The sequence below is a fragment of the Bufo bufo genome, chromosome 6 (genome assembly GCF_905171765.1).
Source record: "Bufo bufo chromosome 6, aBufBuf1.1, whole genome shotgun sequence".
Taxonomy (NCBI): Eukaryota; Metazoa; Chordata; class Amphibia; order Anura; family Bufonidae; genus Bufo; species Bufo bufo.
This window is the reverse complement of record NC_053394.1, coordinates 284784443-284803096: the sequence shown is the minus strand read 5'-3', so window position 1 is coordinate 284803096 and position 18654 is coordinate 284784443. Positions and strand designations below refer to the sequence as shown.

At 43.7% G+C, this 18654-nt stretch overlaps 1 protein-coding gene across 1 annotated transcript; it reads left to right on the top strand.

Annotated features, from left to right (window-relative positions):
* Positions 1-572: 572 nt before the first annotated feature.
* NMT1 (N-myristoyltransferase 1) lies at positions 573-17951 on the top strand. Its single transcript, XM_040437474.1, is given in 15 exon segments — positions 573-720; positions 5859-5949; positions 6674-6818; positions 6911-7029; positions 7113-7204; positions 7299-7320; positions 7322-7416; positions 9687-9745; positions 9748-9830; positions 9832-9857; positions 16439-16547; positions 16738-16908; positions 16986-17153; positions 17257-17394; positions 17573-17951. Coding segments are annotated over 15 exon segments (1449 nt in total). The 5' UTR covers positions 573-610; the 3' UTR covers positions 17594-17951.
* Positions 17952-18654: the final 703 nt, after the last annotated feature.

Sequence of the window (18654 nt, the reverse complement as noted above, 5' to 3'; positions counted from 1 at the left end):
GGCGCACACATACTTATACTTCTAATTGATTTGGCACCACACAAAAGAAGATGAGAAGCGCATGAATTGCGATAACAGTTGCAGCGCACATACACAACCCCTGCTCCATTTACATGGGGCACACAGGACCCCCTTCTTGTTAGCCTTGATACATGGTATCCGTGCTCCCGCTGAGTTCAGTGACCTTGTGTGTGGGATACATGTGATATATTATCCTGTGTATGAGGCCTGAACCAGACAAGTCCCCTGAAATGACCTCAGACACCACCATTCCTATTGTGGAAATGTTACACGTTTATTGTGGATAAAAACATGTCGTGAAGCTTGTACAGAGCAGCTTATATTCTGTCCACCCCACACTGATGCTGTATATGGGGGAGGGGATTGGGTGTGTACTTAAAAAGACTACAACTCCCAGAAGGCAATTGACCCTGCTGTAGATGTCAAATTAATGGCTTACGTGCCCGCGTGGCCTCATGGGAATTGTAGTTTTTCTCTAGGTTTATTCAGGCAGCGAAAAGCGTCCTTCACTACAACCTCCAGCATGCTTTGCGGTAAGCAGCCAATAGCAGCTTTCTAACCTCCCCCCTTACCCGGCTTCGGATTAAAGATGGCGGATAGGAGTGAGACAGCAGGAGGCGAACGGTTGGGGGAGGATGAAAATGGACACGGACATTGCAGCGACTGCGAGAATGAGGAGAAGCACAGCATTAACCGGGGGTAACGACACAGTCTATCCCGGGCTCCCCGGTGTCCCGTTCTAGAGTGCCTCTAATACACTGTGCCCTGGGGCCCGCCTCTGCTTGGTATTGATTGGCTGAGCTCTTGGGAATCCCGTATAGTGATTGGCTGCTTCTGCTGTCAGTCAAGGATAAGGCTTGACATGAAAGCTGTAAAATGGGCGTTATGAGCGGTGTTCGTTAGTAAATGTCGTTGGGTCCATGTAAATCCCATAAGTAATGGAGTCTGGTGCTGGTCAGTGGCTGGGAGGGGTTATGTGGGGACACCTGTCTTATCAGCAGGGCTAGGTGATTAGATCCATCCCTTGTGTTATCCAGTGTGATCTGAAGCCCTGGGGATCTCATTGGAAGGTTCCAGATCTCCATGAAATCTCAGTGATCTAACCGGATTTTTATGAATTATTATACTATTCCTGATGAGTATTTTGTATCAAATATCTGCTGTGCAATTATATGGCCTTAAAGGGGAGCTCTACTGGATGCTGTATCCCTAGGGAATAGAGAGTGGATCCTTTTATAATTGCTCTGCCCCCAATGACCATTCTCCTAGAGGTATCCCCCTGAAACCTCAATAGTGCTTCTGCTCCTATGTGATGCCCTTGGACACGTCTTGGATTTGTATGTCCGTACCAGCACAGGGGAGGCTCCTAATGAAACTGGGCTGCTCACTTCTGTGAGTGACATAATAGCAGGATCAGTGGGGTCTGACCAGTAGGAGCGCCATCATTACCTGCTCCCTACCATAGACTATAGTGGAGAGGGATTTCCCATTGTTTTTCCTACACAGAGATTCCTGTCAATCTAAATAGAGGCCTGGTCACACTCTGCTTCTGCCCACTGTAAACGCACTTCAGGAAACGCGTTCCGTGCGTCGGCTGAAACAGCGGCTCATTATAGTGATTTCTGATGTGCGAGTTCTTGTCGGATTGTGGGTCTGTTGTATTGTACTCGCGTCAACTGCTACACAGGCCATGTGCATGCCGCCTTGCTAGGAACCAGGTCTGGCTTATAGGGGTTTTCTGAGACAGTTCTACTGATGACCTGTCCTCTGGATAGGACAACAGTATCTGATCGGTGGGACCCCAGCCGATCAGGTGTTTTGAGAATGCAGCGGCCCTCGCAGCTTTCGCCACACCATGTGATGTCACATACGGTTATAACAACGATATGCCGCTGTGGTGTTCACAGGAGTGCCAGTGCCTTCTCCAAACAGCTGATCGGTGGAGGTCCCAGTGTCGGAACCTCCACCGACCAGATACTGATGACCTATCCAGAGGATAGGCCATCAGTAGAAAAGTCCAGCAAACCCCTTTACTCTTACTGTGTGGGGTAGTGGTCCCATTACCATCTTTTGTCACCTTCTGATTAAAGGACATCTGTCAGCAGATTTGTACTTATGAACCTGTCTGACCTGTTACATGTGCACTTGGCAGCTGAAGGCATCTGTGTTGGTCCCATGTTCATGTGTCTGCATTGCTGAGAAAAATTATGTTTTAATATATGCAAATGAGCCTCTAGGAGCAATGGGGGCGTTGCCATTACACCTAGAGGCTCTGCTCTCTCTGCAACTGCTGCGCCCCCAACACTTTGGCAGTGTCAAGCAGTGAAAATGTGATCACCACTGGCCCTATCAATCAAAGTACAGAAGGCGCGGCAGTTGCAGAGAGAGCAGAGCCTCTAGGTGTAAAGGCAACGCCCCCGTTGCTCCTAGAGGCTCATTTGCATATATTAAAACAACATTTTTCTCAGCAATGTGCACACATATGAACATGGGACCAACACAGATGCCTTCAGCTGCCAAGCTCACATGTAACAGGTCAGTCAGTTTATAGGTACAAATCTGCTGACAGATGCCCTTTAGGGTACACGATGCAGGGGCTTTTCTGCATTCATGTCACTCGCGGGATAGCTGATCACAGGGAACATCTTGCATTCAATTACCAAAAGCTGTAGCATTAGGCCTCTTTAAGACGAGAATGTTCTGTACGGAAATCGCACTCTGTGTGTGAGCGTGACTTCCCTTTATGGACTCGCTTATTTTGCAGGAGCGCACGGCATTACACTGATTTATAATGCTGTGTGTCTCTGCCTGACCTGCATCTAATGAATTATACTGACCTAATGCTGTGTGTCGCTGGCATAATGCTGTCAGTATAATTCTGTAAAAGTAAATTCATGCAGAGACACACAGCATTATAAATCAGTGATAAGGACTCATGCACACAAACGTAGTATTGGTCTGTACCTGATCCTCTTTTTTTGCGGGTTGGAAGCAGACCCAACGGGGGGGGGGATTTAACAAAACTGGTGTAAAGGAAAACTGGCTTAGTTGCCCCTAGCAGCCAACCAATCAGATTCCACCTTTCATTTTTCCAAATTGGCTCTGAACAATAAAAGGTGGAATCTGATTGGTTGCAACTAAGGCAGTTTTCCTTTGCACCAGTTTTGATAAATCTCCTCCCTTTGCTTCAATGGGGCCACAATGAGCTGTCCGCATCCGTATGTCCGTTCTGTGGCAGCCGCAAAAATATAGAACCTGTTCTATTCTTGTCCGCATTACGAAAATGAAAGGCACCCGGAGAGAAAATACTGTGATTTTTCCTGAACACAGATATGATCAGTGATAAACTGATTGAAAGGGTCAAGGATCCAGTCCGGATACTGTCTGTTCGCAACAAGCATCGCATCCGGACTGAGAACTTGCTCGGGTGAAAGAGAACTAAATGTCCCCTCCAATAAAGTTCTCTAGACGTTTCCCAGGTTCCACCAGAGTGCAGGTGTAGCAGAGCTGAGGATTTAGCTGCAGTCCCATGGAAAATCAGACATTCAGCTCTGCTACATCGGCACGTATGATGAGCGCCCGCGTCATTCTGAGGATAAGCGCCTGGTGGCAGATTATGTGCCTGTCTTATTACTGTGATTACCCTATGTCCCGTATAGCTTGCCAGTCACTTACCGCATTCAGCGATTGTCCATATTGATAACCATGAGGTCGCTCGCTATAGTCTTTCTGTATAACTGGTGATGTATGCTGGGTGCCATGCCCCCGAGAGCTGTAATGGACAGAAGATGGAGCTGTCCTCTATATACTGCAGGTTAGATGATGAGCGCTGCTGGCACATGAGCCTTTAGTAAACCTGTGGGCATTGTACACTCCTCTGGCATGTGGAAGGCTCTGGTGGTTGTAGTAGTTTTTGTCCCTGCCGTGTCCTGTGACGCGCAGCGTGCTAGGAGATAATCGCACGCTTTATTGCTTCCTCTCGTCACGGGACGGCACAGCTGATGGTCACTGCATGTCTGCTCTTTCATGTGAGGGTAACCCTCGCCCCAAAATATCATCTCTGGTTTATATGTGTCCTAAAGAAAGCATCTGGAATCTTGGAAAGCTGTATTGGCAGCCATGTTGGGCTTTACCCAGCTTTCCCAGAAGCTGAATTGGCTATTTACCCATCTTTAGGACAGGTCTCTAGGATACTTAGCCAGTTAGTTTTGTTTCGTACATGAACCCTGTAAAGCGCTGCGGAATATGGTGGCGCTATATAAATGCATTAATTATTATTACTTCTCAGAGCCAGCAGTCTGTGTTACCATTACCCATAGTTACCTGTAATGGACCACCTTTTTTTCAGTCCAATCCCCCCTCCCCCCTAGATTTTAAACACGTGGCCCTCACCCAAATAGCCGATAGTGCCCCATGTCTCTTGCACCGTCTGCCTGTGCATCTGTCACATGAAATGGGACTTTAAATAGGGCTCCATTCCACATGGCCGGCTCAGGGACCGTAATAGGATTAGCAGGTATGTTCACCCTCTGTGTGAAATTTCTGTGTCTCCATTGCTCTCGTGGGGTGTCGGCCCAGTGAGTATGAAGCTGGTTTTAGGATGCTTCTGTAGATCTGTACTGGGGTTTTCCTGCTATTATATTGCTAGGATATGTCGATACTTCCTGATCAGTGGGGTGCTCACGGCTGTGACCCCTATCTACGCAGAATGAAGGGGTGGCTGCGCTTCTGGCTTCTCACTGTGCTGGGAACCGCAACGTAGTCATGAAAGGAGCTGTATTGCAGTATAGTGAGGGATCGCAGTGCGGGGAAAAGCCAGAGGCACCTCCGACCCTTCATTCTTGACATCACAGGAAGTCACAGATGTAGTAGGATATGCTAGCGATATGCCAGAACGTTACAAGATGGCGTTCTGTACTGTTAGTGGGTAGGTTGAGGTCGTTAGGAGCCGTATGCAGCTATATCCCGATACAGATCTGCTATTGATGGACATGTCATCGATTATTCTTGGCGAAATAACCACTTAGTTACTGTAGTAGAGGGTAAAGGAGGCGACACTCACCCATGCAGTTCAATAAAAATGATCCTTTATTTCATACGGGATGCAAATACAGTATCGGCAGAGGTAGCGGGATAGCAAATAGTCCACACAGCGGCGATGGCCGTTTCGCGCAGAAACGCGCTTCCTCAGGCCATTGACGTCCACTTAGTGCCCATACACATTAGAGGAAAGTCACCCAAACCTAATGATTTTGAAGAGATCAGATGATTAAGGGTAGGTCAGGACAGCCCTATGCACATTAAGGGAAGAATGACACTGTTCGAGGCCAGGATCGCAGTGTTGCTGTGATCCCATAGAAATAAAGGGGTCGCCCGTGGTGCCTCGACTGTGACCCCTGAATCGCAAGAAATTTGGCAGCACACGCGTGTTCTCGACTGTGACCCTATTCATTTCTGTGGATTCGCTGCAATGCTCAACAATCCTGGCCACGACCAGTGTCACCCTACTCTAATGTGCATAGGGTTGTCCTGACTTTTCCTCAACTGCAGATTTAGGGGAAGGATTAAGTGTTGGAATTCGGCATGCCCACTTTTTTATTCCAGTGAGAGCTTCATCCGCTAGTAGAGGGATCAACTGGTATTCCCTTTCACCATTGAAAACATTTGCAAGGCCAGCTAAGCGGGCATGTGTATAGGGGAGTCAGGGACAATAGCGGTTTACCAAGCAGCCATTAAAGGTGTATGTGCAGCTGTATTTTCAGGAAGCTGTTTGCTTCCACGATCAGTAAAGTTAGAAACCATGTATTCACAAATTTTCTCTGATTTTTGTCTTCTAGAGTGGGCGATGACACTGGAGTCAAGAAAAAGAAGAAACAGAAACGCAAGAAAGACAAGGCTGGAGATACATTGGATACTACTGATCCTCCGGTGAGGATCTTGGGATGATGCCTCTCCTGCCTTGTTCACTGTGTTCCATCTGTGTAGATTGGTGGGCAATGGGGATGGTTTCCTTATTACAGTATAAGGAAATCAAGTCCATCATGGTACTGGTGCATTCAGTATTGGTCTGGAAATAGAATTTCTTGACCTACTGGTGTCCAGTGTGCAAACAGCCAATGCTTTATAGCAATGCCGTAAAGTGCCAGCATCAGACAGGACTAACGTGTACGATTGTAGTCTGTTGCATAAGGGTCCATTCACATGTCCGCAAAATGGGTCCGGATCGGTTCTGCATTTTGTGGAACGGATCTGGACCCATTCATTTTAAATGGGGCCAGAACGGATGCGGACAACACACTATGAGCTGTCCACATCCGCACTTCCGGATCCGCAATTCCGTTCCCAAAAAAATAGAACATGTCCTATTCTTGTCCGCAACTGCGGCCAAGAAAAGGCATTTTCTATTATAGTGCCGGTGATGTGCGGTCCCCGAAATGCTGAACGCACATTGCCGGTGTCCATGTTTTGCGGATCTGCAATTTGCGGGCCGCAAAACGCCTACGGACGTGTGAATGGACCCTAACTCTGGATAAGTAGGTATGAATGAATGTACAAAAGTGACTTGTGTATGTGACTCTCCCTGCGTCACTTGTGTTGGCAGATACCTGTGCCAGGGTGATATCATGCATCATACTCTTGTCTTCCACTTAAGGTGAACACACTCCCTGCTGAAAAGATCCAGGAGATCCAGAAGGCCATTGAGTTGTTTTCTGTAGGACAGGGCCCAGCCAAGACTATGGAAGAGGCTAGCAAACGAAGCTACCAGTTCTGGGACACACAACCTGTGCCCAAGCTAGGTAAGAGTACATTGGGAAGAACCTATGAAGAACTTGTGGCCCATGAGGTTGGCTGCTCTTCTACTGTCTCTAATAGTTATGTTTCCCCATAGGAGAAGTGGTGAGCACACATGGGCCCATTGAACCAGACAAGGACAATATCCGCCAGGAGCCGTACAGTCTTCCACAGGGTTTCACCTGGGACGCTCTGGATTTGGGTGATAGTGCAGTGGTAAGTAAATCTACACGTCCCTTCTGTTCATGCTCTCGAGTTCTTGGATGCATCCATTGTGACTGGTTACTTCTCTTCAACAGCTGAAAGAGCTCTACACTTTACTCAATGAGAACTATGTGGAGGATGATGACAATATGTTCCGTTTTGACTACTCCCCGGAGTTCCTATTGTGGTGAGTCTGTTTTTTTCTCTCTCCTCCTGTATCATCTCCACTGTCTCTTCCACCCTACATTGGAAATAATTTTGTGTGATTTTTGTCTGGGCAGGGCACTGAGACCTCCTGGATGGCCTGCCACAGTGGCATTGTGGGGTGAGAGTATTTCCAGCAAAAAACTAGTGGGATTTATCAGCGCCCATCCCAGCTTTCATGAAAATCTATGACCTGTAAGTACCTGCAGATTAGAATTTGCATCACCCTTCATCCTGGAATGATAACTGGTATAAAGTGATATTCCTATGTTATAATATGGCCATATCTGCCTAACAAGAGAATGGCACTGCAGTCAAGCATGCACACTGCCACTCCATGCAGCTCTATATGATTGACAGAGATAGTGGAGTGAGGTCTGTCAGTCCGATAGCTGACTACCATTCCATTTAACTCCTTCCATGCTCTGCGATGCCCTATTACATCACAGAGTGCAGGGAATTGGAAAAAGGGATCAGACCCCCAAATGTTGCAGTACCAAAAGGGGATAAACATAAAATTCAAAAAAGTGTTTTATAAAAAAAAATTGCCCCTTTTCCCACCTCAGTTTACAATTGAAAAAATATTGGGTATCGCTGCGTCTGTAATGACCCCGGCTCTCTAAAACTATGGCCTTATCTACTTTGTCCGGTGAACGTTATAAAATAATAAAAACTGTGCCAGAATAGCTTTTTTTTTTTTTTTTTTTTGTGGTCACCTCACAAAAAGAATATTGAGTGATCAAAAATACTATGTACCCCATAATGGTACTAATGAAAACATCTCGATCCCATAAAAAAGCCCCTGAACAAGACCATCGCCAGAAAAATAAAACCAATATGTCTGTCAGAAATTGGCGACACAAAAAAAGGTCCTTTAAGGGGTTTTAGTTTCCAAAATTTGTTTAGGAGGGTACAACATGGTCTCTTTAAATGCGAACATGGCTTCCTAAAAACCATTCTAGCAAAATCTACCCTCCAAAAACCATTTGGCGCTTCTTCCCTTCTGAGCCCTGCTGTGTGCCCATTCAGCAGTTTTACAACCACTTAGGCTCCATTCACACGTCCGCAATGTGTTTTGCGATACACGGAGACACGGATCCGCAAAACACGGAAAGCGGCAATGTGCGTTCCGCATTTTGCGGACCGCACATTGCCGACATAATAGAATATGCCTGTTCTTGTCGCAATTGCGGACAAGAATAGGACATGTTCTATTTTTTTGCGGAAACGGAAGCACGGATGCGGAAGTGCGGATCTGCAAATGTGGATGCGGACAGCACATTCTGTCCCCATAGAGAATGAATGGGTCCGCACCCATCCGCAAAATTGCGGAAAGGATGCGGACCCATTTTGCGGACGTGTGAATGGAGCCTTATGGTTGTGTGTTTCTGTAAACTGCAGAATCAGGGTAATAAATATTGAGATTTTTTTGTTAACCCTGGCTGTGTTACAGGTAAAATTAATTAAAATGGGAAAATCTGCAAAAAAGTAAAATTTTTACATTTATGTAAGGCTACTTTCACACGTGCGTTAGGTGCGGATCCGCCTGGTATCTGCACAGACGGATCCGCACCTATAATGCAAACGATTGTATCCGTTCAGAACAAAGTCAAAACGAATCCGTCCTGACTTACATTGAAAGTCAATGGGGACGGATACGTTTTCAATTGACCATATTGTGTCAGTGAAAACGGATCCGCCCCCATTGACTTACATTGTAAGTCAGGACGGATCGTTTGGCTCCGCATTCAGAGCGGAATGGAGGCGGAACAGAGCCAAACTGATTCATTCTGAACGGATCCTTATCCATTCAGAATGCATTGGGGCTGAATTGAACCGTTTGTGAGATCCCTGAAATGGATCTCACAAACGGAATGCAAAACGCCAGTGTAAAAGTAGCCTTAGTCCCTCAAAGTGACTTCAGAACTGAATTGGTTTGGTTATAATGCGAAGCTTCTAACATCCTAAAAAAATTCAATTACATTTACAAAAAGATGCCAATATAAATGCTTGCTGCTATATCTATGGCAAAGCAGGAGGGAGACAGCACAAGGCAAGCCTTCCTTCATACAGCTGATCGGTGGGGGTGCCGATGTCGGAGAACCCCTATTAAAAGCACGGAGAACCCTTTTAATAACTATTTTCTGAAGTATTACTATCTTTTTTTAAAGCAGAAACATTCAGATTCTGAAAATGGCAAATATTTCAAAATTTTCAGTAAATTTTGGATTATTATATTTTTTTTAAATAGTACAATGTGTCATGAGAAAAGAATCTCGAAAAGCTTGCTTTTACTTATCCAAGTTACAATGTAGAGGGACGAGTCAGATATACCACATTAATGCTGGGTCCTGAAGGATGTTTCATGATGATGTAGATGTCCAGCATGTATTTCCACATGTGAAGATCACTTGGTTGTGTATGATGTATGCATCTTTTTTTTTTTTTCTTCTGTTTCAAACCAGCACCAAGAAAATGGTGGAGATCAACTTCCTTTGTGTACATAAAAAGTTGCGCTCTAAGAGAGTGCTCCAGTTCTAATTCGAGAAATCACACGTCGAGTCAACATGGAGGGGATCTTCCAGGCAGTCTACACAGCAGGCGTAGTTCTTACCCAAGCCAGTAGCCACATGCAGGTAAGTCATATTTTAACATCAAAGGGGTTATGCAATGTTAAATTACATTTATCACCTAGCCACAGGTTCCCGAACACCCATTCTAGAAAAGTATGAAGGCCTACTACCATTCCATTCAATGTCTATGGGACTGATGAAGCTAGGTGAGTGCTGAGGACTCCCAGCAATATAACTGTATCACCTAATCTGTGGGTGGGTAGTCCAAGTGCAAGGTTGGCAACTGCACACAGCGATGTTAGATGAAAGACTTCAAATCCAACATGCAACATATTGGCAAACATTATGTCTGCTATAAACCCGTAGATACCGGTGCCGTACATGTACATCGCTGGGAAACAGGGTCACAAATCAGCTGCCTCTATGCGTGTATGCGCTGGCATTGGGGGCCCGATGGCTTGGAACGGCAGCAGGATACCTTCCTTAGGCATCGTGGCTGCCATCCTTGTGAGTCTGTGAGATCAGCCCCCTAGATCTCACAGGAATCAGGCTGAAGTGTTATTACAGTGAGTAATACACTTACAGCCAATGCATACAATACAGAAGTATTGTAATGCATTGTAAAGGGGATCAGACCCCCAAAAGTGAAGTCCCAGAGTGGGACAAAAAATAAAGGTAAAAAACAGGTAAAAAAAATAAATAAAGCGTCCTTTCCCAAAATAAAAGTAAAAAAAAAAAGGGAAAAAGAGAAAAGTAGACATATTAGGTATCGCCGCATCCGTATCTGACAGGTTCTATAAGAATATCACGTTGTTTTACCCCATCAGGTTAACGCCGTAAAAAAATTAAAAAGGGTGCCAAAACAGCCATTTTCTGGTCACCTTGCCTCACAAAAAGTTAATACCAAGTGATCAAAAAGGCGTAATTTCGCCCAAAATGGTGCCATATAACACCAAATAATTAACTCTGATACTTAAATAAGCATAGCAGGAGGAACTACCAATAAATTCAACTATACCTCACAAAAAAAAAAACATCAATTAACCTCCATTCCCAGATAAATAACAGAATATCTTTATTGCATACATAATTAATACATCTTAAAATACAAAGAAACAATTAGCAGCAAGTCAAACCCCCAAATGAGGACCAGGAGGCGGCCGCAGAGCCGGGCAGCCACAATAAATGAAACAATTGAAAGCAAAATAGTAAGAAATAATACCACTATATCAATACCCATAAAGTGATTAACCCTTTCATGACCAAGGGTCATTGATGCCCCAGTGTCCAGGTCAAAATTTACATGCGGTCACTTTCTGTGGTAATAGCTTTGGAACACTTTTACTTATCCAAGCCATTCTGAGATTGTTTTCTCGTGACATATTGGTACTTCATGATAGTCATAAATTTGAGTCAATATATTTCACCTTTATGTATGAAAAAATCCCAAATTTACCAAAAATTTTGGAAAATTCACAATTTCTAATTTCTATTTCTCTGCTTCTTAAACAGAAAGTCATACCTAATAAAATATTTATTACTTAACATTTCCCATATGTCGACTGTATGTTGGCATCATTTTGAAATGTAAGTTTAGTTTTTTAGGACGTTTAGAAGCAATTCTTAAAATTTTTATGAAAATTTCCAAAACCCACTTTTTAAGGACCAGTTCAGGTCTGAAGTAGGGATCGACCGATATTGATTTTTTAGGGACCGAAACCGATAATTTGTCCAACTTTCAGGCCGATAGCCGATAATTTATACCGATATTCTGGGTATTTTTATTTATGAGGGAAAAAAATATATTTCCTACACAAATCTTGCTGAAAATTATGTTTATTGTTAACGTGTATTATTATTTTATTTTTTTTGTAAATCTTTTTCATTTATACTGAATATTTTTTTTTTTTTTTTTTTTTTTTTTTTTTACTAACTTTTAGCCCCCCTAGGGACTAAACCCTTGTCCTATTCACCCTTTTTTTTTTTTTTTTTGTTCATGATAATGCAACGGATCCGTTTTGACTTTACATTGAAAGTTTATGGGAGACGGATCCGTTGAAAATTGAGCCATACTGTGTCAACTTCAAACGGATCCTCCCTATTGACTTACATTGTAAGTCTGGACGGATCCGTTTGCCTCCGCACGGCCAGGCGGACACCTGAACGCTGCAAGCTGCGTTCAGGTGTCCGCCCTGCTGAGCGGAGCGGAGGCTTGAACGCCGCCAGACTGATGCATTCTGAGCGGATCCGCATCCATTCAGAATGCATTACGGCTGGACGGATCCGTTCGGGCCGCTTGTGAGAGCCTTCAAACGGACTCACAAGCGAGCCCCGAACGCTAGTGTGAAAGTAGCCTTAATAGAGCAGATCGATACGGAAGTGGCAATTCCCTAATATATGATACTTTTTCTTATTTATTTAAGTTTTACCACAATATAGCATTTCTGAAACCCAAAAAATGATGTTTTAGTGTCTCCATAGTCTGAGAGCCATAGCTTTATTATTTAATGGGCGATTGTCTTAAATAGGGTATCATTTTTTGCGGGATGAGGTGACTGTTTGAATGCTACTATTGTGGTGGTCATAGCCTTTTTGATCGCTTGCTGTTGGCACTTTTTGTGATATAAGGTGACAAAAAATGGCTTTTTTGGCACTTTTTTTTTTTTTTTTTACGGTGTTCACCTGAGGGTTAGGTCATGTGATATTTTAATCGAGCAGGTTATTACGGATGTGGCGATACCTAATATGTACACTTTTTTATTTATTTCACTTTAACCAATAAAGCATATATTGGAAATAAAACAATTAGTATTAGTGTGTCAATGTTCTAAGAACTAACATTTTTTTTATATTTTGAGCGATTTTCTTATGTAGGGTCTCATTTTTTGCGGGATTAGGTGACCGTTATATGGTACCAATTTTGTTTGATATACACCTATTTGAACGCTTTGTGGTTCACTATTGAGATGTAAGGTGACAAAAATGGCTTTTTTTTTACAGTTTTTTTTATTTTTTTATTTTTTTATGGTGTTTATCGGACAGGGTCTATCATGTGATATATTTATATAGACGGTCGTTACGGATGCGGTGATACCTAATGTGTAGGGGTTTTTTTTCTTCATTTTTTTATAGGAAAAGGCAATTTTAATTTTTTTAATTTTATTTATTTATTTTTACTTTTATTATTTTCACTTTTTTTTTTTTTATGAAGTCCCTCTTGGATCTTGAAGATCCAGTGGGGCTGATGGCTGTACTATACTTTGCAATGCTCTTGCATTGCAAAGTATATTACTATCAGATGTCCTGTAGGTGGCAACACTGAACGCTTTTGCAAAGCATCCGGTTGCCATGGCAACCATCGGGCACTGCCATCGCAGCGCGGCAGCCCCGATGGTGGAGAGAGGGAGCCCCCTCCCTCTATTAACCCCATGGATGCCGCTGCGCTTTGCAGCGCTTGGATTAAAGAGCTGGCTTGACGTTTATACACGTGGTAGCTGCACGGGGCATGTGCAAATATCACGTATATAAACGGATCGGGAAGGGGTTAAAACATACCAGGAGAAAATCCCAGCCCAAAAATACAACATAAGGGCAAAGTGGAATGTAGGAAGATGGTGATACCATATGTAGCACGCCGACTCTGCAAGCCACCTCCTCCCAAGGCCGTTTTGCCATGCAAGAAAAAATCGATTAACATAAAATATCTATCAAAAAAGTGACATTTTGGAATTTCACCTCCATTTTCCTTTTAATTCTTGTGGAACACCTCAAGGGTTAACAGTTTGTAAAATCAGTTTTGAATAATTTGAGGGGTGTAGTTTCTAAAATGGGGTTATTTATGGATGGTTTCTATTACGTAAGCCCCTCCAAATCACTTTATAACTGAATTGGTGCTTAAAAAAATGGTTTGGGAAATTTTGTTGAAAATGTGAAAAATGGCTTCTAAACTTCTAAGCCTTCTAACGTCCTAAAAAATAAAATGACATTTACAAAATGATGCCAACATAAAGCAGACATATGGGGAATGTTAATTGATAACTATCTGTTTTAAAAGTAGAAAAATTCTAATTTAGAAAATTGTGAATTTTTCCACATTTTTGGGATTTTTTAATAAATGTGAAATATATTGACTCAAATTTATGACTGTCATGAAGTACAATGTTACAAAAAACAAAATGGCTGCACACCATATATATATATATATATATAAACAATAGAGCTAAGAAATGGGGGTCATTCTAGATAAAAGTGGTACAATACCGACTATAAATGAGTAATGGAAGCTCTTAGTGCACATACGTGTCGGCCCCATCTACCAGCTACAAACGTACTCTGCTACTTTGTAATTATGTTTTCTTCATGGATATGCACCTGTGATTCTGAAGGTTTTAGTCTAAATTTTCTTGTAATATATTGAGGGTAGCGCCTCTTTTAGACTGAACACGCCCATCTACCTGGGACTTCTGAGCAGAGTAGGTTTGTAGCTGGTTCCTACACTGCCCTGAATATTGTAGTCTTAAGTAAGTCCAAAGTGAGGCAGTATATTTAGTGATAGGGACCCATCTGTGGAAGCCACCTTGACGCCTGGTAGGTGGGCCCGACACGTATGTGCGCTAAGAGCTTCCATTACTCATTTATAGTCGGTATTGTACCACTTTTATCTAGAATGACCCCCATTTCTTAGCTCTATTGTTTGTATATATAACGGTGTGCAGCCATTTTGTTTTTTGTAATTATGTTTGCTTCATGGATATGCACCTGTGATTCTGAAGGTTGTAGTCTAAATTTTCTTGCAATGAAGTACAATGTGTCACGAGAAAACAATCTCTGAATGGCTTGGATAAGTGAAAGCGTTCCAAAGTTATTACCACATAAAGTGACACATGTCAGATTTGCAAAATTCGGCCTGGGATTTAATGTGAAAAGTGGCACGGTACTGAAGGGGTTAAGCATACCAAAATATAGTGGAAGTGCACATATTTAGACCCACCAATGACATCAATATGGGACCTGTGAAAGGTCGAGGAGCAACCATATGCCATCTCTTGTTTTTCGATGAATCCCTGTTGTGCACAAGCTGCAGGCTCTATACTGGGTGTAATGTCTGTGTAATGATGATGGGCTCTGGTTTTGGGTGATGAGGATGGATTGAAAAGCTAAGCTAGACCTTAGGGGACCTGTCATCACAAAACGCAGGGCCATCTGCAGGCAGCAGGCTTTAGAGCAGGAGGTGCTGATATATAGTCTTGTGGGAAAAGATTCAGTAAAACTTGCTAATTATACATCAACTTTATGCTGCCCATACTGAAGGCAGAATAAAGTAGCGACAGGTGAGTTGATTTCGGCGGTCTGTCATTTATAAGTAAAAAGTAAGTGGTTGCCGAGAACCAACCTCACAATCATTACAGACTGGGCCTGGAGAAGAGTCACGGCCACCTGAGAAGAGTCCTGGTTATTCATGAATTCCTGCTCTCCCTGCTGATGACTGACAGGCTTCTACCTAGTTTTCTCCCTTTCTCTCTAGGAGAGAACTGCCAATCATCAGCAGATGGTGGAGAGCAGGAGATTATGAATAACCAGGACTCTTCTCAGGTAGATTTGACTCTTTTGAAGGCCTGGGCTGCAATCATTATGATGCTGGTTCTCAGGAACCACTTACTTTTAGCTTATGAGTGACACACCGCTGAGATCAGCATTTCTGTCACTATTTTATGCTGCCCTCAGTGAGGTCAGCATAAAGTTGATGACCGGTTCCCTTTAAGGGAGCCTGACATCGCCATAATTCCTCCCCAACCACCCGCAGTACCTCACAGCTATAGTCATCATGTCTCCACCGATGTCTTTTCTGTTTCATCCCATAGAAAACTTTGCTAAAAAAAAACAAACTTTATTTATCCCTGGCGTTGTATGCAAATTTTCTGCTTGATATCAATAGAAAATGGTCAAGTTAGGCATGCCCCTTTCCCAGGCCCGTCGCTAACAGACAGGCAAAACAAGCAATTGCTTGGGGCCCCGAGCTGGCCCGGGGCCAAGCAGAGCCGGTGCTTGTTTTGCTTCCTTTAAGGCTGCAGCCGCCTGAGCGCCCTATAGAGAGCCTCAGGCGGCTGCAGCACTCCTGGTTACCTCCCGAGTTCCTCCTCTGCTGACTGCTGCTCTGTAGCGTGGCTGAGCTCTCCTCCTCTACCTCCTGGCTGTCACTCAGTCCGGCCGAGTTCCGCGCGGTACAGGAACATCCCGGCCGGACTGACAGGAAGTGTACACTGAGAGCTCACTTCCTTTTAGTCCGGCCGCTGCCGGGAACAGGAAACTGAATCTCCTGACCTGTACCACGCGGTTCCCGGCCGCACTGAGTGACAGCCAGGACTGGAGGTAGACTGCATGCAGGACTTTTGTCTCCGCTCCAAAATCATCTTCTGAGCGGAAACCTAACGGACCCCATTATAGTCTATGGGGGTCTATGAGGTCCGTAGGCTCCTTTCGGCTCAGTTATGAGCCGAATCCGTCCTTTCCGTTTTCCTGCTCCTATAACGGAGCAAGAGAACGGAAAGGCTGAACACTGATGTGAACATAGCCTAAGTTCTTCTGTGGTGTACAGGTTAGGCAGCTGCTTGTGGAGATCTTAGCCTTTGTTGTCTGTTCTTCAGGTACTGGCACAGATCGCTAAATCCTCGCAAGTTGATAGAGGTAAAATTCTCTCACCTGAGCCGCAACATGACCATGCAGAGGACTATGAAGTTATATCGACTGCCTGAGGTAACCCATGTCTGTCTACAACATACATAATATACCCTCCCAGAATATGTACCAGAGAAGCTGGGCTAGACCCGCATATTGCTGCGTGCCTTGAGCAGTGAGGTTTAGGGAACCTCTGAGGGACTATAAGGCATTAGTTTGTCCATAGTGGGTTTAGTGTTGTAACGGATATTCATTTACTTGTTCAAAGGCCCCTAAAACTGCTGGTCTGAAGCCCATGGAACTCTGTCACATCCCAGCGGTGCACAAGCTTCTAGCCAGTTACCTTTCCCAGTTCAATCTGGCTCCAGCTATGAGTGAAGAGGAGGTTGAGCACTGGCTGCTTCCACAGGAGAACATCATAGACACCTTTATTGTGGAGGTAAAATTAACAGAGTGCACCTGTTATCAGGGAGGGGAGTTCACCAGTTAATGGCCGATTATGTTTTCTATCTGCAGACTCCCAAAGGAGAAATAACAGACTTCCTAAGCTTTTACACGTTGCCCTCAACCATCATGAATCATCCCACACACAAGAGCCTGAAAGCGGCATACTCCTTCTACAATGTTCACACCAAGACGCCTCTTGTTGACCTCATGAATGATGCTCTCGTATTGGCTAAGTCTGTGAGTTTGGCTTGTTAAAATGACTGGGCTGGGAAAACGGCATCTGTAGTGTCTTCCCTGTGCAGAACCTTATGCCTTAAATCTCATCTCTCTTTATTTGCAGAAAGGATTTGATGTTTTCAATGCTCTGGATCTTATGGAGAACAAAACCTTCCTCGAGAAGCTGAAATTTGGGATAGGAGATGGGAATCTTCAGTATTACTTGTATAATTGGAAGTGTCCCAGCATGGGCCCTGAGAAGGTACGGTAATAACCATAGGGTATACGTTTGCTATGGATCAGATTTGCTTGGGCTATTACAATGTGTGGGGACTTATGTGATGCCTTTTGTGACTCCTCTGCTAGAACGGTCTTTGTCACCTATGATAAAACCTTTTTTTTATAAATTTTCTTTTTTTTTTCTTCTTCTCTCTTCCCAGGTTGGTCTGGTTTTACAGTAAATGCCTGCAACCCCTATATCTGATTGGGGGGGGACAGGGTGTATAATGGGCCACCAGCTGCTCATGATGCCTGAGGTTGGACACTCAAGAAAGCAGCCCCAAGAAGGAGTGCAGTATTTGTCGGCGCCGCTCTTGAACGCATCATGCTGATGTAATATGGGAGGGAGTCTTCAGGTTCATGGAAGTGCAAAGTAGGGAGCTTCCTCTAGCCTGGCTTGACTTAAGGATATTTCAGGGTTTTCTCTACTCCCTTCCCACTGCTGTGAATATGAAACTGCGACCACTCTTCCTTTCCTGCTGCCACCCGAAATGAAACGGAGTTGTGGCTGAATATTAAAGTATATATTATATATATCTGTAAGCGGGTACTTCATTTTGTTTCACTTTTATGTGTTCCTAAGGTTTAAACACAAAGGCTGGGCATATACAGTAGGTAATTGGCACAATATGTCATCCACCGGATTGTTTTGCAGATTGTCTATCCATAGTGGTGCAGATAATTCACTGACCCTTACTAAAGCTGGCTATAGATATATGGACACCGCATAATAGGCCTGCACATCTCCTGTGGATACGAAAGGATACATTTCAACACTAGAGGTGCCTGCCCAGGGCTGTGGAATCATTCGGTAGAAATGTACGGTCTTCATCTTCATAGTAGAAATACATAATTCATTTTATTATATGCATAGCTTGTTGCATATTTCATTTATACAAAATTTTAGAAAACTTTTGAAATTTACTGTAAATCATATAAGGTTATTTTCTAGCACTCTAAGACCCCTATTTAACATGAGCCATTTATGAGGTTGGCGTGTTGAGCACAGCGTTTATGTATATGGGGGAATCGGGAGAGAGCTGTTGTGTATAGGCCCCTTTAAGAATTGCTGAATGAGATTAAATTCGAGGAAATTTACTAAGGCCAGCATTTCTTAAGGTGGTGTTACACTGCCAATGTAAGGGCAGTGTGAGTGCTGATGGATAACACGTCCATCAGCACTCGTTTGCACTGGTCTGATTACACATGCTGATGTAAGCAGTGTCTTTCACATAATTTCTTT